The following is a 20,681-nucleotide window of genomic DNA, read 5'->3' as shown; positions in this document are numbered from 1 at the left end:
TTTGCGTTTTTATTTTTCGACGGGTGAGGGTGGGTGATACTTTGCGAAAAGCAGGTGAAGGGCGCTCACGGTAGGGCGGTTCTCATGAAAAGAAGAGTCGTCATCTGACAGGCTGGCACTTTCCATTTCGAAAGCGATGAGTCCATGAGACCTGGGCTTGGTTGCTGTGCCCTTGTTGCTTCAGTTCCTGCTTCAGTTTGAGTCGCTCTCGGTGTACTAAATATAAGCTATCGCACCCGCACTCATCGCATGAAACCTGGAGAGACTCCTGATTGTGCTGGTATTCTGAGTGAACTGGTTTGTCCTGTGATGCTCCCGGATAGCGGTATCTTTCGGCCTGTTGTTGCTGCCTAGCCCTAGACTGAGGTTATTGTAGTTATGGAGCGGGTCATGTGCTGAAGTTGAGAATGGACAGGATTTGTCTCCCAGAGAGCAAGCAAGTTGCGTATACTTCTTGGTGCTCGCCCAAGACTATCCTCCACCGTGTGCTTGGTCATTAAGCCGTCAGGGTATTTCCTGTCCAAGTCATACTGAACAATGCGGCTGCCAATGATGACATCCCCTAGTAGAAACTCACCCGAGACTCCAGCACTAGGTACACCACCGCGGATGCCAGTGAGAAGAGCAACCCTAATTTTGGAATAGCTCAAGCAAAGAGCGCTAGCCGCACTGACTTTACCCATATTGCGAAGAAGCACCAGGACAATATTAAATTCCCCAATTAGCCCAGTCGTGTATACATTCCGATCACCGTCGACCTTTCCTTAGTGATCATAGTCTTCATCCCAGAATTCGTCTCGGAGGAGAGACACAGCGTCATACTCAATTGCCAATGCGGAAACGATTACAGTTTGAAAATCATTTCGACTGGCTGGGCGTGTGACTCTTTTGAAGACCGTGCTATTGGCATTAGAAGGCAAAGCTTCTGGTGAACATTTTGCATTCAGTGGGTATTCAATGTCTAGCGATGAGATTGAAACTTCTTTGCTAGGGGTCGTTCAGATGTTGAATCACGTTGATTTCGCTTTGAGAATTTTAGGGTCCGCCATGACCTCCAAATTATACCCTGTCTTCTCGTAGATAGCCTTTTCTTATCGCGTCATTCGTTTCTGAAGTGGTTGTTTGGCTAAGCATGTGGAGATAGAGATGCCCCTCCACAGCTTGGAAGTAGTTAGTGCTTTCATCTCTGTCGACTCTGCTAAGGCAAGCACACATATGGGCCCAGTTGCTCAAGTTGTGGTCGGTTTGAGGATGAATCTCCATGTCAGTTCTAAAACCACATTCTATCTCAAGGAGCAGTCTCGCGAACGATAGTAGGACTGGGTTACCTGGGCCAATAGATTCGCATAACTGTGTTGTCTTCGGATCCTCAAGTTTCGGGTTGAGCGACATGTAGAGTACGCGGCGTGGGGAGCTGGCAGGACCAGAGTGTATGAGAAATAAAGCTTTCCGGTTCCAACTGTGGAACGCGATCTCAAGGTCTTGATCCAAGAAATCCATCAAACACCATCCAAGTTATAAATTCCAAAGCGCTTCCTCTCGCAACTTAAATTTACCCTTGGCTGTTCCTGCCAAATAGTCTTGAGTAGTGATTCGGGTCAACATTCCGTGTTTGAGCAGCCTATCGAGCGTCTGCTTCCCTGCTTTCTTCGCCCCATCCTGGCGTCTGTTCCTACCGTATTGGGCGTCTCCGAAACGGACGCCTAACTTTTAGCAGATTGGCAATCTCGCCCACAGGGTACAGGGTGTTGTTGACAAATCGTCCTTGCACCCCCAATTTGTTGGCCACACCAAAGACCTCTCGAGGTATAACAGGCAGAATGGCTCTCTCCCCAGGAGGGCTATCAAGAGATGATGCTGTTGGGGGCAATTTGTCCCGGATATTGAATAACCCCCGTTGATCGATGAACATGAAGAGAATGTTACGCTTAGCCCACGCCTGGTGAATGGCATCGCATATACCGTTCTTTCCTAGGTCGTCAACTGGAACTCTCTCAACGTCAGCATGAGAGTTATTCCGCAGAAAGTTCGACTTACTGGAAAGAGCCATATCTGTACTCCTGCCACACCTGCTCGTCATAGGAGGAAATGAGCCTGTTCAATGTGTCTTGGTCAAGGCTCATTTACCACTCGTCCGATATCTTCAACCTGGCTCCGTGGGAGGCTGCACATTGTCTTTGTTGAGTGTCTTTATGGCATCAATAATGACACTCCTACGTTTGTTGTATGTCTTGATGCTTAGTAGAATGTTCTAGCCGTTGGATGGTCGAAAGATGAAAGGATTCTGCTGCCTTTATGTCCATCAAAAAGACCTCCACAAATGTCTTCCATCTGCCAAGCAGATCCAGTGCAATCTTGCCAGCTTTGCCTTCAGGAAAAGTAAACAGAACTGTTCCTGGACCAACCATCAGTTTGAACGACTCCGAGGAACACTCTAAACGGTTGAGTAGAGAGTGTAAACAGGGATATGTGTTATTGAACTAGGTTAAGATTGACGAGCCGAAGTCACACTGACTTGAAGGTAGCCTTTCTGATTCAGTAGGCGGGGTATAAATCTCACGGAGCTGACGGGGCTGACCACCACTTGCTTTGACACCCTACTCTCCCACCCAGTGGTCATGGACTCTCTTCGCTACCAGAGGCCCATTCCTGGACTGGTTATTGAGTACGATACACTATATACGCAACAAACTACGATCCTCAATGACAACCACGAGATCAACGGTGCAACGCTTCTTTCGGAGCACAGCTGTGTTTCGGCAAAGACTTCGGAAAACTCCTCCAGCCGGTTTCCATACATGGTACTATGTCCAAACCATGTAGATAGTCGTGTTATTACATCCCAGCTAACGGTATTGCCTTGGCCAGACTAGGAGAAATGGCCATTTTCAGGGAGCAATCCCAAGACAACGAATTCCTATATTTTCTCATCAGGTCAAAATTCAAATATTCATACCGATGGTGGGTCCGCTGCTGTTGGTTGAATCATCAAGCAGGTAACCGTCTGCTTCGAATTAAAATAGCTCGGGCTAAGCCCAATTACCCTATTAGCCGTTGCTACTTGTATGCAGCGAGCGAAGTTAGAAGATGCTGAGAGCTGCAACCTAATGTATTATCTTTCATTCAAAGTCCTAGTCAGGTACAAACAATTCAAAAATTGAATTCAAGACTGACAGGGACGGGCATAATAACGCAATGACAAAGGTGGCTTTGAGCTGCGTGAAAGGAGGAAGAAAAGAGCGATGCGAAATCTAGTCAAGAGTCATCAAGGCCATCGGGCAGCAAAATCTATTTGGCCAAAAAATCATCACACCATATTTTAAAGGGTCCTTTCTTCAGCAAAGGGCTGGTGAGTCGCTTGTCTCTGGCGAGTTTGCAAAAAAGCCGCCTTGCAGCAAGTTTTCGACGGTAGTCATCCGCGGACTCCACAGAATCGTTTCGATAGTGTACGAAATGCTCAATATTAAGGTCTGCGAGAGTTTCGAAATAGGAAGCAGCTGTTGTAAATATAGCATGTAGATTGGGAAGTTTCGTCCGCGGTAATGTACCCAGTCGGACTACATCACTCATGTTCATAGGCAAAGGTCGGCGTGTTACGTCCCAGTTGAAGTCATCAATCTGGCTAAGAGATCCAATACCAGGCAAGGAGGGTGTGAAAAGTTGAAGCAGGATAGCTGCTAGCTGCCCATATAGTATCTCAAGACGATCTTTGTCGATGGCTGGGTCCAGAATTCCGCGTTCATATGGGGGACATCCCGGAGTATTGAGAGCGTCGTGCATTTCCGTCTCATGTTCGACATAATCCATTATAATAAATCGACTTAGTTCCAGGGGGCTCTCTTCTTTTTGTCCCTGAGTGATGGATAAAAGCAATGGGTACTGAAATTTTATCCGTGAGAAATCGTATGATAGCAACCTCATTCACGACTTTTTCCTCAGGGGAAAAAACGGTAGGTTACATCATCGGGGCGCATTCGACTTTGCATATTTGTGTCATACGTCGATGAGAAGAGTGCGCAAAAAATGAACCCAGATAGAAGAATGCCCAAGTTACTTTTGTGGAACAGGCGTCCGTGTTGCCTTTTGGGGGAGAAGGCGAGAAGAAGATGAACAAGCATGTGGATATCCCCCTTCAAATGAAGGCCACGTGGCTTGACAATGCGACAAAGACGAGAGCAATATTGTATCTACACATTCAATGAAACTCGCCCTTCGAGTCCTCAGAAGAGGAGTTGGGGCGGTAGTCGCTGCTTTGACGCCCTTGTTTGCTGTCTCCTACCCTTCCTACAGATTCTTCCCCTGGGCTTACCCGTTCCGGAAGGGTTTGCGTTCGAGGACGTTTCAAAACGCCTGGCCGAATCCGATTGATTGAGCCTTGGAGTAGAGTCTGCGACTGTTGCATTGCTTCCACGCTGAAGAGAAAATCACAAAGCTCCTCTGACGTGAGGATGGGGTTCACCACGCTTTGAGCACTCTTTGACAACGGCTTTTCTTCTGTAGGCGGTGGCGTGGGAGGAAGCTCAAGGACGCTCCCCGTTGGAGTAGTTCCAGCTGTCATGGGAGTTGAAGACTTGCCTGCTTTTGGGTTAGTTAACTACCAGCAACCCAGGACGGACTACGGAGTAGTGCTCCGACAAAAGGTGGTTGAGGGTGTGAGATGCATGATTTTAGGTACGCCGGACGGGATGATGAAACGCGATGTACTCCAGTGGCTGAAATTCCAGCGGCAAGATTGCTCACCGAAATCTAAGCGTTTTACATAAAGCCACGGCTACCACGTATGTACTTTGCTGAATCTCTCTACTATCAGCCCCTAAAAATAGTATTTTACTACCCCCAAATATCGCTACTACTCCCTGGATACTGATAGCTTCTAAGAATAGTATATCCGCGATCTCAAAAGATTTTTCCAGGCAGTAACAAAAGACAGGATATATCTCGGACTTGGACTAGTTCATAGCCCAGAGCTTTATTCTAGAACGAGTTAAAGAAAGCAAGTAATTGATTAATAGATATAATGGAACCCTATAAATAGATTTACTTGGTTAGCTGAATAGTGCGTTAGTAGTATTGATAAAGCTGGTAATATTTTACATTGTCTGGAACCTCGATTGAGTCCGCCGTACAACCGTCCTCATTATGCGAGACTAACGAACCAAAGTTAGTGTTCGACTAGTGTGAATTAGTAGTCCGCGCGAGCAGGAAGTAGGAAATTCTTTAAATCCCTTACCCGCTAACGGTTGACAGTGACGTTCACGTTGTCCTGCTGCTCCTAACTGGCATCAGACCTCTAGCATCACTTTATGCCTTGCCGAGTATCCCCTGGACGGTCAGGAAACATCAAATAAAATGGCATCCGCTGTTCTCAACACCCCCCAGAGCTTTTACACATGATATTTGCACCCCTATCGCCCAGCGACCTTTCCGCCGTATGCTTGATGCGGAGAAGCTGGCGCTTTGTTGCCGAGCCATTGCTCTACGCTCACATTGAATGGACATGGACGGAGTCTCAGAACCCCCCGATCGCCCAGTTTCTGCGAAGCATTGTGCACAGGCCTGAGCTCGCCAGTCTTGTGCATGCTGTGATCCTCAATGGAGATTGTTTCGAACGCAGCCGGTTAGCTTATAAACAGAAAAGCCCCAAACTCCCAGTTACCGAAGATGTCTTGGACGAGCTAGTGCGATGTATCGAAAAGATCGATATCCCATATGGTGAACAATGGATCCAAGAGTTGCGAGCAGGAACGATGGACGCGTTTAGCGCACTTTTACTATCACGGCTCCCCAATCTGAGATCTCTCTACTTGGGCAAGAATTTTGCCCGAGAGAGCCGCTTCATGGGCTTGATGCTCCGCTCGGCCCTCTGCGATAAGTCTCAAGATAATGATCTCCATTCCTTTGCAAGTCTCCGGGATGTGTCAGCCATGTATCCCTACCCAGGTCTTTTTATTCGCGGATACACCGACGCCAGGAACACAGCAGACGCTCTCACCCTCTTTTACTTGCCGTCAGTTGAACGGATACGGGTCTTAGTGGATAATCCCGCTACTTTCATGTGGCCTAGAAAATATCCACCGAATCCATTGAGACTCGCATCGCTCGACTTGACGATGTTACGCGAACGGCATCTCGGACAAGTGTTATCAGTCACCAGAGGGCTACGGAAGCTTCGATGGGATTGGTACTTCCGCCCGGATCTTGAAGATCATTTTGTAACAGATATTATTGATTTGGATCAAATCGCCGCGGGTCTATCTCATGTTCAAGACACCTTGACGGACTTGACTATTACAGCAAGATCGGATGGCGTCGACGGAGACATTGAATTCCCAGACATCACAGTTAGCTGGTCCTTCAAGGCTTTTAGCGGACTCCACATGCTTGAGAAGTTAGAAGTTCCGATACCATTTTTACTTGGATTTTCTCCCTTGTTACCAAATGTGGTTGGTCTAGAGGAATCGCTTCCAAAAAGCATCCAATGGCTGACCCTCACTGACGATTTGTGTTTGCAGTGTGACTCGGGATGGCAATTTGAGACTGAATATCTATTGGGAGCTTTTCGATCATGGCTGCAAGACTGGAAGAAATTCACACCCCGTCTCCAAGGACTTCGCCTGTCGACAAAGATGTTCAAAGAGCGCGAACGGTACCCTCCGTTCATACGGGGGCTCATAGCCATGGGTCGTCAGGTTGAAATTCAGGTTGAAATAAGTGAGCGAAGTGAAGTGTTTTTTTAAGCTACATTTTTGATACCGGGGCTGAAGGTCTTAGAGAAGGAAACGCCGGAGGAGCCCTACACCTTGGCAACCCTTGCAGGGGGCCCGACTATTCAGGACCAGATTCTGCTATACGAGGTCAACCTAGATATTATCTTTAATTTAATAGCTAGCCCTAAATTAGCCACTAAATACCCTGGGTTGACCCCCGCATAACTGAATCTGGTCCTGAATAGTCGGGCCCCCTGCAAGGGTTGCCAAGGTGTAGGGCTCCTCCGGCGTTTCCTTCTCTAAGACCTTCAGCCCCTGATTTGCGGTAAAAAGATTGCAGCCCCAAAAGTCCTACGTATTTGTTAGTTTATTACTGAGAAGAATACACCAACGGGGACGTTGACTACATACCTGGCTGTCAGATCCACATGGATCTTTCTTTTTCCATCCGTGTGTCCCGTTGACCCATGTACCAATCCTCGCTTTTTGATCTCGCAAGTTGATCGCGTTGTTTTTATAGTACAGGTTGACCGCCATGAGCTCTGTACAATTGCCGTTCTTGTTGTGCATTTGTGTCTTATCTTTGTCAGGTAAGCTGGTATCTCTCCAGACCATCTGGCATTGCTGCAGACTTCTGCCAACCGGTGTGTCACCGCCAAGAAAGTCATAGGAGAAAGAGCCCGCCCCTTTCATAGAGGAGGCAAGGATGATTTCGTTCCCCCAGGCTAGGACTGTCATGGCTTTCGGCTGTGAATAAGAGGTTGTGCCATAGCGGATTCGATCGCGGATCAATTCATCGACAGCATCTCGCCCGATTTGCCAAAGCTGCCCATCTGAGATGGGAGGGTTACTCTGATCAGAATCCCCGACTCGATTCGCGAACACGATGTGGCTGCTATATTGCCAGTTGCGGTGGGCAGTGTTATCATGGACGTCCTGCGGGTTCGGCCACGTTGTCGCGAGGCCATAGTCGAGAGTGACTTTGAGCGGGCCAACCGGGTCCAAGGGTTGGGAAACGTTGTGAGAGTTGGCTATGGCTAACGCAGAGCTGGAAATACGTCTTGTCGTAGAAGTCGGATCGTGCATACACCCATGCACCTAGGACGACGGTCTACAAGGTATTTATAGGGCTCTCACAAAGCGTGTTGAGTGACAAAGTCTTTCCCTTAGCTAAATCCATTTTACTGTCTTTCTTTGAGGACCAGTCAAGCCTTGCAATAGACAAAGCTGTGCACTACGTGAAATCTCGCTATAATCGGTAACAAGCGGTGATATACAGAGTTCTACAGCAAAGGCCCTGGTGCTGTCACTAGTAACTTTGGCCTCAGGCAACGTAATAGCCTTACTTTAAACAAAGAAGTGGATTCAATAGAGAACACTTTTTCATTGTTTGTTAAATAGCACATAATTGGCCTCCAGTCACATGTACAGTAAGGGTATTTATATTGCCTTAGGCCAACATTACCAGCGTCAGCGCAAGAACTTTTGATGCACATCTCTGCATATCACCGCTCATCACAAGATCTTTTTCCTCATCTTAGTTGATCTCCAGTTTAATTGGCGAGGCTTCTCACCATGAGGCTTGCCAGTTTAGTCTTGGGTGCCAATATAGGTTTCGTAATCTTGATCTTGTGATAAAGGAGAGCGTTTTAAATGAGTGGATACTAATTAAATGTCAACCAGCGAAATGTACAAACGTATACCGCAAGTGATGCCATAGCTCTATTTCTTAGTGCATTGGTACTGCTTTGACACAAGAGTAGGCCAGAGCTCAACTATACCTATACCCGAAATAAGTTTTTTGAATTATGTGTATCTGGTTGATCGTGTGTATACCACTACTCCGAAGCTATTTATTTCCCCTAAGTTATCGCTCTATATAATTATCCAGAGATACCGACGACCTCTGCCAATACTTCCATGAAGGGCCAAGAAAGCTTTTATTGGCTTCACACGGAGTTAGGGATTCCTTTTGACGACTCATAGCTATGCCCCAGAAAATCTAGCGTCCCGATTTAGCGGCAGCCAGGGTCTAAACGGCGTTTTCTTCCCTAGCCCCTATCCACTGCTACATAGCGCACAGCTATCGCGAGCTACTTCGGTCTAGAGACATCGATCTTTCACCGATGCCTGAGACACGTACCAGTGGCCTCGGCACTTCTGAAATGACGGGTTGCTATATCAGTCTAGTGTTGAGAGCTTTCTTGAACCGATAGTTTAGTATCTTCTGCGTAGGACTTGATAATACAAGCTTTCTTGGCTGTCCATCGCGGATATTCTTGGCGCCCCACCTGTTGCAGTGCGTAGTAAAAATTGATAGCAGCTATGGGTTTGGTACACAGTGGATCACAACCCCTGTTATTCCATATCCTGAAGCTTCATTGTCCTGCAGGGGCTCACCATTGGGGTCTGTGAACAAGGCAGACGCCATTGTGTAGAATGTATTGTAAAAAAGGAAGGAAGAATAATCGCAGATAAAGTTATGGATGTTAGGCCAAGAATACCAATGCCCTGGCACGTGACCCTGTGCCAGGTAGACACCCAATATCTGACTTTAACAGCGAGCTCTAGAAAAAGCATCTTACATCCTATGGATTGGCAACGGTGTGGGGTTCCTTCGTGTGGTCATCTGGGGTTAGTAAGAAAGACATTGAGCGTTGTGGGGGCCCTTGCGCATCATCCAACGCTTCGGCAGCAATTAGCAGTAGGCTCCCTGGGGTAGAACCTGGGCTGAACAAAGGAAGAAGGCCTAGCTCCGTGGCACTAGATCGAGTCACAGCTTTACTCCGTACAAGTCTACAATGCCTTGGACCAGCTCCGACTATCATTGAACATATTTTCTGGATAGGATACTGTAGTGATTCAGGTACTTCTCCACTCAGTTCCCGATCTCTCGCATTGAGACCATACCTTTATCCTTGCATCCATCACAAAGATAGAACTGCTAGAGAAAGGGGGATTGTCATGGACCGTTCACGACACACATCTGATGTTAAAGGACGATGTTGGACTCCAAAATCAGTTAACCTCCATCAAATGGACAAAGACACAAAGGACCCTTAGTCTGGAACGTAGTGGCACCATACAACAGCCAGGTTAGGTTAGCTGCAGAAGCTCTGCTGAGTTGGAGATCCACTGCAACTCCATGGAATCACTCAGATTGATGTGTTCTATGCCCTCGGTGGCGGCAGATTTCCACTCATTTTCGGTTATAGCGTTCCACATCAACTCATTCTTCGGCATCGGAAATTGTAGCTCGCTTGCAGTGACCTGCCACCTTGCCCTTGAAGTATCACGATGCTCTAAATGAGTCTCTCCTCTATCCGAGCTTATCGACTTGCAGACTCTGAACAGAGCTATATCGAAACGTTTAACCTCTTCGACCCCAACCAAGACATAGTCGGCCAGGTCGTCCGGGTGGTACCGTGCAAGCATATTTGGATAATGAAACATGCCTAATGCTCTGCAGCTCAGCACCAATGAAGAGAGAAGATCAAGATCAGTGGCCGGTAGGGAAGGCTTCAGATCGAGCCCAAGATCTACATTGCCTTTACCTATTAATGAAAATATTACATGAAGTAGAATGGCCTGGTACATTGGAATGGGCCATGAGCAATTGCTCGACGCATCCTTTGAAATTGAAGCATCCCACTTCTCCTGTAGGTTCTCCGGTTATTAACATATTCACCAAGCCGGGGGTTTTAATGAGACCAACTCTTTGTTCATATATAGCCGAATTGAGAATTGCATGGAGTTCGATTGCTGCGGACCGGTTACTCTGCACACCACTAGACCACATGCCAATGACAACCATTGACTGTACAAGCAGAGTTGTCTCCTTGCTTTGGTTAAATGACCCTTGGTGAATGAACGGCCAATGTGGATGGAACGCCTCGAAGTACAACTTGAGGAAGTGTTCTATTTTCCCCGAAGAACCGTGCTCGAGAGCCTGTTGTGGACGATGCTTGGGTTGATCATTGAAGGAACAGTGCATGCGGCGGCGAAGACATCCGGTGCACGGTGGACCCCCTTCACAACGAGATTTGAGATTCCGACAATTTACACAGGCTTGCTTTATTGACGGCGCGAGATGACTTCCTTGATGCCTCTGCCGCACATGTCGACGGAGTATATCCCTAGATGCAATGGGTTGTGGTTGGAACATAAGACATATCAAATAGCCAAGAATGGCCTCCTTACTTTCTGCTAAATCCCTGACCACACACTAGACATGGAAATGACCGCTGGGGGACATGTTGCGCTTTGTGGCGATTCAGGTGCCCCTTCCGCGCGAAGCTTGCGTTGCAGCCAGGGAACTCACAGCTGAATTTTCCTGTGGGGTCCATGCCAGATCTGGAGTTCTCATCCAGTAGGGCTATGGAGAGTGCCTTGTTCACGAAAATTAAAAAGCTGACACGTTGCCAAATTGCACTGAGGAATGGTTGTTAACGAAGTAGGTTTGATGGATTATGTAAACACAGCCATGGATTCATAATCGACGGAGATCCCACTACAGCCGGAGATCCCACTCACCCAGACATAGTACACATCCACCTCAACCGTATTGTTAAGCAACTTCTACCCTCCAGAGGCTCGTAGCAAACTATAAATTCACAATCAGCACCGCAGCAATTTGGCGATACTCTAACACATCTTTTTCATCAACTTTCAAGCAGTACCCTTGTTTCCTTGTACTATGGCTCCCTCAATCCTGATTATCGGTGCAACCGGTAACACTGGCCGAAGTGTTACTGAAACGTTGCCAGAGCCACTCAAAGCTACAAAGTCTCTGTCTGATCACCGAGTCATTGGTCTCACACGTTCCCTGGATAGTCCGGTCTCCAAGCAGCTCGCAAAAGTGCCTGGTGTCGAGATGGTCGAGCAGAATTGGGTTGAAATCACCGCCGACTGGCTCCGCGAACATGAGGTAGTCAGGGCATTCATTGCATCACACAATGCACCCAACCAATTTGCTGAAGAATCAACATTCCATTTGGCTGCCCTGAAAGCTGGAGTCAAGTACGTCGTATGAATCTCAACCACTGCTGCAAACGTTCGACCAGACTGCGATGCCTACTACGCGCGCACGCATTGGGCGATCGAGGCCCTGCTGAGCTCACCAGAATTTAGCAATTTGCAGTGGACTTCGCTCCAGCCCAATGTCTTTTCACCGTTGTATCTATTTACAGCCGCGGAGTTTATCAGGCAGTACCGCAAGACTGGGACCCAAGACACTTTGAAGTTAATGGCGGCAAAGGATGCTCCTGTCGGCATTGTTGATCCCGATGAGGTTGGACGTTTTGCAGCTCTTCTCTTGTCCCAGGATGACACTACTGTACACAACAAAGCCAAGTACGTGCTTAATGGTCTGGAGGATGTCACCGGGGCCCAGATCGTCAATATGGTTGAGCAGCATACCGGTACAAAGGTTCAACATGTTAGCTATGAAGACATGTCGTTTGTTGATTCATTTCTCGACGCTGGATCCCTGGGAGCCCAACAATCTACGAACGTTATATTGTCCATAAAATACGCTCCGGTGACGGCGTGGGAAGGGAAGTGCATGGCCGCTACAACCAGCAAGGAAGTGCTGGAGCTTGCTGCACCAAAGCGTACACCTGTTGATGTGTTGAGGGATTTATTGGAGGTGTAGGAAATTGATATGTATAAATTATATATTCAAGTCTCCATTTGTGATAGTGCAAAATAGACGAGATACAGTCGATAGGAATAGAATTTTAAGAAGTTAAAATCGATTAGAAGGACGTGAAACATATAATAAGAACGAATAGCAATAAATGATACATAGGATACCTCATATGACTTGATCCATAATTACCTCTTAAATGTCAGACCCAGATCACTGCTCACAATTGCAGACAAAGTTAATGCTCCTCTTCACCACAGTCCAGTACCATGTGACTACAAGCAACAATTTAAGTCTTGAAGGGAATTATGGAGCTGAGAAATGCCGAATGCCGTAATAATATTGAATACGTAATGCTGTGAAACTATATTGGCAACGCTGCTCGAGCACAGGTATCCCACTCAATTGCTCCCGTTCAACATGCCCCATCTTTCACGAGCTTCGATCGCATAACGACACGGTCCATGGCACATCGGTGCTAACCCAAACTAACCAACGGCTCAAAATCGGGAAGTAGTTCGCCCAAGCCTCTGCTTAGACGGCAATGGCAGCGACAGCCTCGGTGCTCGCCACATCGCGCTTGGCACCCTTTCCAGCCTGGTCCTGGAAGTCCTTGACACCCTTCTCAATAGCATCAGAAATACCACCCGCGATTCCAGAGGCAATATTCTGCAAATTATCAGGAACCTTGGAAACAATCGTATCCGATAGCTTTTTAGCTGCGTTCTTCTGCTGGACCAAGTCGTTATAGGTCTGACCGCCCTTGCCGGCCTGGACAATCTGGGACTTCTTGCCTGATAGGTGGGTAACGGCTGTAGTGATCTTCTGCTTGAGTTCGTTCACGGGGCCAGGAAGACCGAGAGCATCGCCGCCGCTGAGAGCAGAGGTGCTGCTAACCTGGGTAGTGCCGGCATTGATGGCATTTACAAGGTTGTCGGAGGCTTGTTGAACCTTGGCTACGTCGCCGCCCGTGTATGCCTGGATTGCTGAGTCGAGGGCATCAACTTTGGGGCCTATGCCAGATAGGACACCCTTAATGGTAGGGAGATCGCGCTCCACGTTGGCAGGGGCGGCGAGGACACCGGCGGTGAGGCCGAGGGTGAGGATAGAGAGGACGGAGAACTTCATGGTGATAGTGAATTGATTGGGCCGTGGAACGGTAGAGAGTACTGAGGAAGTATGAATGGCAATATTGAAAACGATGATGATGCTGAGAATAGGATGGTAGCATTCCAGAGATACTTGGGCAGCTTTATACCTTGCCGGCAACCCCTTACATGGAGAGAAGAATCCCCAGTCGATTGGGAACCATGGTGCCTCAAAATTGGACGATTTCAATTCCAAAACGGTTTAGCTGTGACCTACATTGACGTGAAAAGGCCTAAATATTCGGGTGATCGACGGGAATTGAATCGCTAGTGGTCTGAAATTCCGGGGAAGATCCCCCCTTGGAAATTAGACCCAAAAAGTGGGTGAGACATGACAGACCCGCTCGTGTTTGAAACCCAAATATCTAGCTTTATTTGGCGATCATAGTATCATATCATATACTTATTCAGTTAGCTCATCTCCAGCTACCGAACCAAAAGCCGGTCGCATATATCCTGCCAAATAGCTTTCCGGGATTTGTGCTTTGGTCTGAGACAAAGGGATACCATTGATGTCTCAGAAGAGAACTATCGGGATCTCATTGTATTGAACCAACTTATATGCCTAGGCATCTATGTGCAGCGTTCCTGTCAGTACATGCGTACTCGCAAGGTTGTCCGAGTTGGGGGAGGCCGGAAATCTGGGACTTTCACACCAAAGTGATTCAACAATACCATTAGCAAAGGTCCATTAATCAGTGCGTAAAAGACCGATCTTAAATGGTTATGAGAATCGAAACGTGGAGGACAAGACATGTCATTGCGGGTGCAATATCCGACCACGGCATAACCATGTCTCTGGCTATATCAGATGAACGTTGTCACAATATCTATCTATGGGGAAATGAGGGTTTCAGTGGTTGATATTCTCGGTATCCAAATAGAAGCTCCAAAACTCAATTTCAGCTTTTTTTGACTTCACTCAAATCTGAGACTGTGTGCTTGCATACATATCACTACTGTCCAGTGCTTCTGAGAAGGATATACACCAAGTCCATGGAAGATTGTCCTGGTGACTATGATACCTGATAGCCTGTGGCTTTTAATGATGAATTAATTAATGACAATTTCCTTGACTAGAAAACAGGCTTCCATACCTACAGATTCTGGATATACATCAATTCCAATCCAAATCACAAATAAACAGTTCCAACGCCCAAGAAGTACGATATCCATGATGTATGTACCTATGGGGGTCACAGACACAACTGAGAGTTGGAGACTGGCTACTTTTCCTGTAGATATCAAGGTTGCTAGAGTATCGATGATCCAATTAATCACTTCTTCACAATGAAACAAGTCCGTTTCCCAATGTGCCACTTGTCCCTTGAAGGAGTTCCAAATGAACTCAACCGAAGCACATTCCTTTATGTTGTATCAAATAGTCTTTTCTTCCCCAAAGCTAATCCTTCTTGGCATTATACTGCTCATCAGTCACTGGATCGTGCCATGTAGTCTTACCCAAACCAATCACGAAATGTGTCATGATGTTACCATCATCCGCTCCATGCCAGTGGGTCGTCCCCGCAGGAGCCCAGATCAGATCCCCCATCTTGATGCGGCGTGGTTCGCTGCCCTGGTCACAGATCCAACCAGAACCGGCTACAACCTTCAGGAATTGCCCTTCTTCGTGGGTGTGCCAATATGTCCGTGCACAGGGAGTGAAAGTAACATTGGCAATCGTAGTCTTTTCATCCCTATGCAAGAAGTCGAGATAAACATCACCTGTGAACGTAGCGGTGGGCTTGACGGTGGCTTGGCCACCGTTGGAGGAGCTGCGGATGATGATCGATTCGGGCATGATTGGATGTTAGAGATCTGCCGGAGTTTTGGCGATCTAGCTTTCAGCATTAGACTGGGAGGATGGTAAATGAATTATTCTATACGATTATGGTAACTGACCTTTTTGATAGGGAGGACACTGTAGAAAAAAAATAGTTGTGTGGGCAAGTTCTTGATGTCGGAAAAGAGGTCTTTTATACCCATATGGCATGAAGCGGCTTACTGTCGGGCTTAGGCGGATTTATGGCACTTTACAAGGTGCTTACGCGCCAGTAAGCCTTTCCGATGGGCGCTTATCACTGGAAAGTGGATTCGCTTCATTCTTCGCCCACACGCACGACACTTGATGACCAAGCGTGCGGGGTTTGCGGGGGAAATTTTAAGATTCCGAGGCACTATCTATATTCTTCTATCTATAAATATATTTCTTCTAGTAGTTGATTACTATCAAGTTGAATTTAAAGTCAAATAAAACTGAATCTCGCTTTGAGACTTGTAAACGGGGAGAAATGGTGGCGGGTAAGATATATATATTTCGACCAATAAGTATCTTGATTCAAAAAGCGCACTATACCTTGCAACATACTTAGGCAGCCGATTCTATTTAAATTGGAAGTAGCTAGTTTACTAGAAAGAAATTTAGAAACTCTATTAAATCGCCCATTTAAATAGGCTTAGCTACTCTTGTTCGCTGAAGCAAGACAGGACAATCACTTTATGAATCACTTCACAGAAAGGAAATCGATCATACTAGCAACCCCTTTCCTTAAATTCGTCACGTACCAATTTGTTTATCTCGACGCATTCCAAGTCCTGACTGAATATCTTATCCCATATGCATTTTCTATTATAGGTTTGAATTAGTATTGACTAGTCATCTAAGCTGTAGACGTCGTTTCCGGAACGACGCTCGTGAACAAGACTGGAATTTCGTTATCATATATCCCAAGAGCCGCATCTCCATTATCAGACACGACCATATTGCAGTCCGGCCTAAACACCCCGACTAGATTCACTACTGAACTAGGAGGTTTCCATCAGAGTCTGGCCGCACGCGTCACCAAGCCAATACCGCGTCAAGGGCGGGGCTCCGCGGCCTGAGGCACCAAGAGCTAGTCTACTAAGCCACTTCATTTATCTCCGTCCTAAGGGGGGTTTTTTGGTGCCACGGTAGTGCATGGAGTAGATGTTGTGTGTTTAGTAGGAGAATAGGGAAAGCACCGGACTCCGAGGGCTACTCCCTTTGTCAATCACCTGGTCCTGTCTAGACAAGGCACTCATCTAGTCCACTCAGTGTTGCTCCTGAGTTGAAAGCAGCCTTGGGAACCGTGCGTACCCTTTAACAATGAATGGGTGAGATTCTGCTATCCGGTGCCATTGTTCTTAACAAATCGCAATCTATAGTAAAATAGTAACAATAAAAAAGTAGACTACCCTCCCGATAATTGCAATGGTGGGGTTATAGGGAAGGCTTGACTTAACCAAAGTCGATTCGTTTATCGGTATGGTAATAATACAAGGCAGTCACATGATAGTCACTTGGTGAATTCTGATTATATAATCTGGGTACAAATCACGTGAAGCAAAATACATTCTATTACACATGTAATATAACGCCAATTCTCAGTTATTTGGATCCTTAAAAGGTCACATATGGTGGATGAATACATAGAATATATAGATATCTAGTTTGCACACTGACCCCTCAAGTATAAGTCCAAAAATACCGAATAATCACCATCAGTACAGGAATCTGCTGGCAGAAATGATAAGAACCGCACCCCCACTTCGAGGAAAAATACGAATCAGCGTTCCCTCTCCCCTCTAACCTCTCTTGTTCCACCAACTCTCAGTACTTTTTGTCACTCTTACATTTCCTACAAAATAAACATTCATTATGGGTGTCGAGAGAAAGATCATCACCCGCGGTAGCGGCCCCTCTCCCGCTTCCGGCGACAAGGTCTCGATCCACTACACCGGCTGGATCTACGACGCTAAGAAGGCCAACAAGGGCTTCCAGGGCAAGCAGTAAGCCGGCGTATCCTCCACCGGAGTCTTCGGCTTCTTTTACAGGGGCTTTGGAACGCTGAGTAAGTCAATAGGTTCGATAGTTCTAGATCGCCGGGCCGTGGCCCTTTGAATGTGCAGATTGGTGTTGGAAAGGTTATCAAGGGTAAGCTCTTCTTCGCTACTGGCCGTCATTTGATGTATTGTCTTACGTTGCTGACATTGACGGGTTAGGTTGGGATGAGGGTGTTATGCAGATGAGCCTGGGAGAGAAGTCTACTCTGACCATTACTCCGTAAGTCAAACTTCCCTTACAAGATGTAGAAATATAGCATAATACTGACCATTTTATTTAGGGACTATGGCTACGGTGACAAGTATGCTACCAGACAATATTCAGTTAATCATTTTGGCACGCTGCGAAGTGCGTCGAGTGAACCTATTCTAACAATCTTCTCTACGTAGGGCGGCTGGCAAGATCCCTGCAAACTCTACTCTCATCTTGTAAGTCGCAAAATCACGTAAACCTGACATTAATCGTGTGAGACTAACTGTCATCTTGCAGCGAGGTTGAGCTCCTTAAGATTAACTAATGGCAGTGCATTAGCGAATAATGAATTCAGGGAGAAAGATCACACTGTCTTGTGTAGAAAGTACCCGATAAGCGTGGTAAATGCCGTAATTCCATAGGGGGCACAGCAGATTACATATTATCCTACAGAGTTTGAGGAACTTAGCAAAGCTACTTACATAATAACTCAAGATATCCATTCCTCATAAGCTATCATACCCATTGGATCTAATCTATGATGCCCAAAATATACTGCGATGTCAATTCAATGAATTAAGTTATTTCATGTTTGAACAAGGCTATGTTGTATATCTGCGAGACCTTCTAGGCCTTCTGCAAAGCCAATTCGGAACAAAACAAGGTATAAACATCTGAAAGTATATAACTGAACGAAATAGTATGACAGAAACTCCCTACACAAGAACACCACTGGCACCTTATTACACAAAACCTAACTGAATCCTATACTAAAACTCAAACCTTCACCATATCATCCTTCCCGTCGCCCTGCAGATCCTCCAACCCAGTCTTAGCTGTCGCAAATTCCCGCGTCTTGACCCGTCTCTCAAACAACAGATCCAGCTCGGCATATGACCGTCCCTTAGGCTCTGGCAGGCGGAAGAACGACCACGTCAAACAGCAAACGCACAGCGCACCCCAGAAGAAACCAGACTTTCCACGCCAGTTCCAGGCGTCCACGTTCAGCATATAGGGGATGATGATTCCAGTGACTAGGTTCAGAATATTGTAGACGTTTCGGGCCAGGACCACGGTTTTAGTACGGAGTCTGGAGGATGGGATTTCGCCCACGAGAGCGAAGCAGACGGGTCCGACAGTGGAATCGTAGATGAAGGTATAGACGAGAAGCATGGAGCCGGTGGCCCAGGAGATGGCGGAGGTGGACGGAGCGATTGAGACGAACCCGATGACGAATAGCACAATGGCTAGGAGAAATAGGCCACCGACGTAGAGGGTGCGACGGCCGAAGTACGACATCGCCGTCCAGGAGATGAATGTCCCCACTACGCCCAGAGCGTACTGCACGAGCGACATGGTGAAGGACTGCGACACGGCGAGACCCGCGCGCTGGTAGAAGACGGTGGAATAGCCCATCAGGCCTGCGCCGCACAGACTCTGCGCCGCCCACGCGCAGCAGGCGATTTCGGTTCGGCGTAAGTCGGTCTTCTTGAAGCAGTCAAGGTAGGAGGTACCGGTCTCAGCGCGTCGCTCGAGTGCGTCGGTGTACACGATCATCGATACGGTTTCTTCGGCGTTGAAATCAGCGCTACCGCTGGTCAGTCGTTTCACAGCCTTGACGGCGTCTTCGCGGCGGTCTTTTCGAACGAGCCACCAGGGGCTCTCGGGGGCTAGAAACACCCCAATGAAAATGGGGATGGGCCAGATCCATTGCAGGGCGAAGGGAATACGGTATGCCCATTGATCGGTGCGATTGGCGAGACCCTTCAACACGCCCGAGGCGAGCAATTGGCCGAGCACCCAGCAGAGGTTAACATATGTGGTGAGGTATGCACGCAGCGCAATAGGACACACTTCCGATGCGTATGTCACGACAAGGGTTTGATATACACCAAGCGGGATGCCCATAAAAAGCTCGCCGACCACCAGCGTTTGGATATTGGGCGCAAAGAACAGAATGAAAACAAAACCAACAGTGGCAGCAAGACAAGCCATCAGGGTCTTTCGATATCCAAAGCGCTCTGAGACAAGACCGTTGAGGAACAATCCGATAATCTGACCGCAGGCCATGGCGTTGTTTACACCTGCTTGCCACTTAGCCTCGAGCCCGTAGTTCCCATCAGACATGAGACCTCCGTATTTTTCGTTGAATGCAGGAAATGCGAGGAAAGAGCCGATGAGGACGACATCATAGCCTTCCATGATGATGGCACAGGAAAACAGAAGAGACCACCCCACGGCCTTGGGGTAAAGCCGAAGCGCTTCCCATAGAGTCATGTCATGTTCTTTCGCAATGGCTGCCTGTGCCTCCGTGCTGTTGGGGAGGTCGAGGTCATCATGGCTCGGTGGGTTGTCGTTCTCAATGTGTTCAGACATGGCGGCCTTTTCTGGAGTCATTTTGGGTCAGGTATGCCGCAGGCCACGTCGGGGCTGTTGCGAATGAAGTGGATGATTGTGTGGGAAGTGAAGGCACATACAGGGCCTTTATAGAAGCTTCCGACACAGGACTCAGACCACAATCAATGGCACGATCTATGCACCTAACCTGGACTATACGAGCATTAAGATTGCCCTAGTCCGCATGATTGTCTGGTTGAATCTCCACCAGTCTGCAGGTGCAGTGCGAGGGCGAAGGTTTTCCCCAGATTCTCTCTGGTGGAACCCCCCGGATTTTTGACGGCCAAAGAAACGGATGTGATTGGTCGAATGTCGGGCCGGAAAAAATTCGAAGGCAATGGAAGAATTGACTTCTGTTCACAAGCAAACGTTGTTTTCCAATCCACTCACAACCATCCTTAAGGAGAGTGAGGTCGAATTAGTCCATGCATGTCATACTCACACGAAGTGATGCACACGCTAGCACTCAGGTGCACTTTTTGCCCACACCAACTAGTGTCAAGGGCAAATGCTCAGTTATCCCGAGATGCGATTAGATAGTGGTAGTGAAACAGGGGCATCGAGTGGGCCAAGACGCTTGACCTAGAGCCAATTTTATCGTGCCCAGACTCCAGCCCTGGACTTTCTATTGGCTCAAGGTCGGGCCGCGGCACATATTAAAGCGGAGAACCCTAACCGCAGCCAGTTTAGTCGGGCCCCCTGGCCATATTGGCTGATACGAGGTG

At 47.5% G+C, this 20,681-nt stretch overlaps 10 protein-coding genes across 10 annotated transcripts; 3 read left to right on the top strand and 7 right to left on the bottom strand.

Annotated features, from left to right (window-relative positions):
• Positions 1-1,672: 1,672 nt before the first annotated feature.
• On the bottom strand, positions 1,673-2,050 carry ANOM_008096 (uncharacterized protein; the record flags this gene model as incomplete). Its single annotated transcript, XM_015553352.1, has 2 exons — positions 1,673-1,983; positions 2,038-2,050. The coding sequence occupies 2 exons, from the start codon at positions 2,048-2,050 to the stop codon at positions 1,673-1,675; spliced, it is 324 nt and encodes a 107-aa protein (XP_015406122.1).
• A 1,238-nt stretch (positions 2,051-3,288) lies between these two features.
• ANOM_008095 (uncharacterized protein) lies at positions 3,289-3,807 on the bottom strand (the record flags this gene model as incomplete). The annotated part of the gene is made up of 1 exon (XM_015553351.1): positions 3,289-3,807. The coding sequence occupies one exon, from the start codon at positions 3,805-3,807 to the stop codon at positions 3,289-3,291; it is 519 nt and encodes a 172-aa protein (XP_015406121.1).
• Positions 3,808-5,390: 1,583 nt separating this feature from the next.
• ANOM_008094 (uncharacterized protein) lies at positions 5,391-6,737 on the top strand (the record flags this gene model as incomplete). Its single annotated transcript, XM_015553350.1, has 1 exon — positions 5,391-6,737. One exon carries the CDS (start codon positions 5,391-5,393, stop codon positions 6,735-6,737), a length of 1,347 nt encoding a protein of 448 aa, XP_015406120.1.
• A 159-nt stretch (positions 6,738-6,896) lies between these two features.
• On the bottom strand, positions 6,897-7,793 carry ANOM_008093 (uncharacterized protein; the record flags this gene model as incomplete). The annotated part of the gene is made up of 2 exons (XM_015553349.1): positions 6,897-7,058; positions 7,119-7,793. 2 exons carry the CDS (start codon positions 7,791-7,793, stop codon positions 6,897-6,899), a joined length of 837 nt encoding a protein of 278 aa, XP_015406119.1.
• A 2,010-nt stretch (positions 7,794-9,803) lies between these two features.
• ANOM_008092 (C2H2 type zinc finger domain protein) lies at positions 9,804-10,142 on the bottom strand (the record flags this gene model as incomplete). The annotated part of the gene is made up of 1 exon (XM_015553348.1): positions 9,804-10,142. One exon carries the CDS (start codon positions 10,140-10,142, stop codon positions 9,804-9,806), a length of 339 nt encoding a protein of 112 aa, XP_015406118.1.
• Positions 10,143-11,403: 1,261 nt separating this feature from the next.
• On the top strand, positions 11,404-12,360 carry ANOM_008091 (NmrA-like family protein; the record flags this gene model as incomplete). Its single annotated transcript, XM_015553347.1, has 2 exons — positions 11,404-11,726; positions 11,838-12,360. 2 exons carry the CDS (start codon positions 11,404-11,406, stop codon positions 12,358-12,360), a joined length of 846 nt encoding a protein of 281 aa, XP_015406117.1.
• Positions 12,361-12,888: 528 nt separating this feature from the next.
• On the bottom strand, positions 12,889-13,482 carry ANOM_008090 (cell wall mannoprotein 1 family protein; the record flags this gene model as incomplete). The annotated part of the gene is made up of 1 exon (XM_015553346.1): positions 12,889-13,482. One exon carries the CDS (start codon positions 13,480-13,482, stop codon positions 12,889-12,891), a length of 594 nt encoding a protein of 197 aa, XP_015406116.1.
• A 1,422-nt stretch (positions 13,483-14,904) lies between these two features.
• On the bottom strand, positions 14,905-15,303 carry ANOM_008089 (cupin domain-containing protein; the record flags this gene model as incomplete). Its single annotated transcript, XM_015553345.1, has 1 exon — positions 14,905-15,303. One exon carries the CDS (start codon positions 15,301-15,303, stop codon positions 14,905-14,907), a length of 399 nt encoding a protein of 132 aa, XP_015406128.1.
• A 1,878-nt stretch (positions 15,304-17,181) lies between these two features.
• On the top strand, positions 17,182-17,884 carry ANOM_008088 (FKBP-type peptidyl-prolyl cis-trans isomerase; the record flags this gene model as incomplete). The annotated part of the gene is made up of 6 exons (XM_015553344.1): positions 17,182-17,312; positions 17,387-17,457; positions 17,526-17,586; positions 17,648-17,668; positions 17,757-17,795; positions 17,857-17,884. The coding sequence occupies 6 exons, from the start codon at positions 17,182-17,184 to the stop codon at positions 17,882-17,884; spliced, it is 351 nt and encodes a 116-aa protein (XP_015406129.1).
• A 452-nt stretch (positions 17,885-18,336) lies between these two features.
• Positions 18,337-19,956, bottom strand: ANOM_008087 (MFS maltose permease MalP; the record flags this gene model as incomplete). The annotated part of the gene is made up of 1 exon (XM_015553343.1): positions 18,337-19,956. The coding sequence occupies one exon, from the start codon at positions 19,954-19,956 to the stop codon at positions 18,337-18,339; it is 1,620 nt and encodes a 539-aa protein (XP_015406134.1).
• Between the last annotated feature and the right edge of the window lie 725 nt (positions 19,957-20,681).

Source organism: Aspergillus nomiae (genome assembly GCF_001204775.2).
Source record: "Aspergillus nomiae NRRL 13137 chromosome Unknown contig00168, whole genome shotgun sequence".
Lineage (NCBI taxonomy): Eukaryota > Fungi > Ascomycota > Eurotiomycetes > Eurotiales > Aspergillaceae > Aspergillus > Aspergillus nomiae.
The sequence above is the reverse complement of the archived record's forward strand: the minus strand, read 5'-3'. Positions and strand labels throughout refer to the sequence as shown.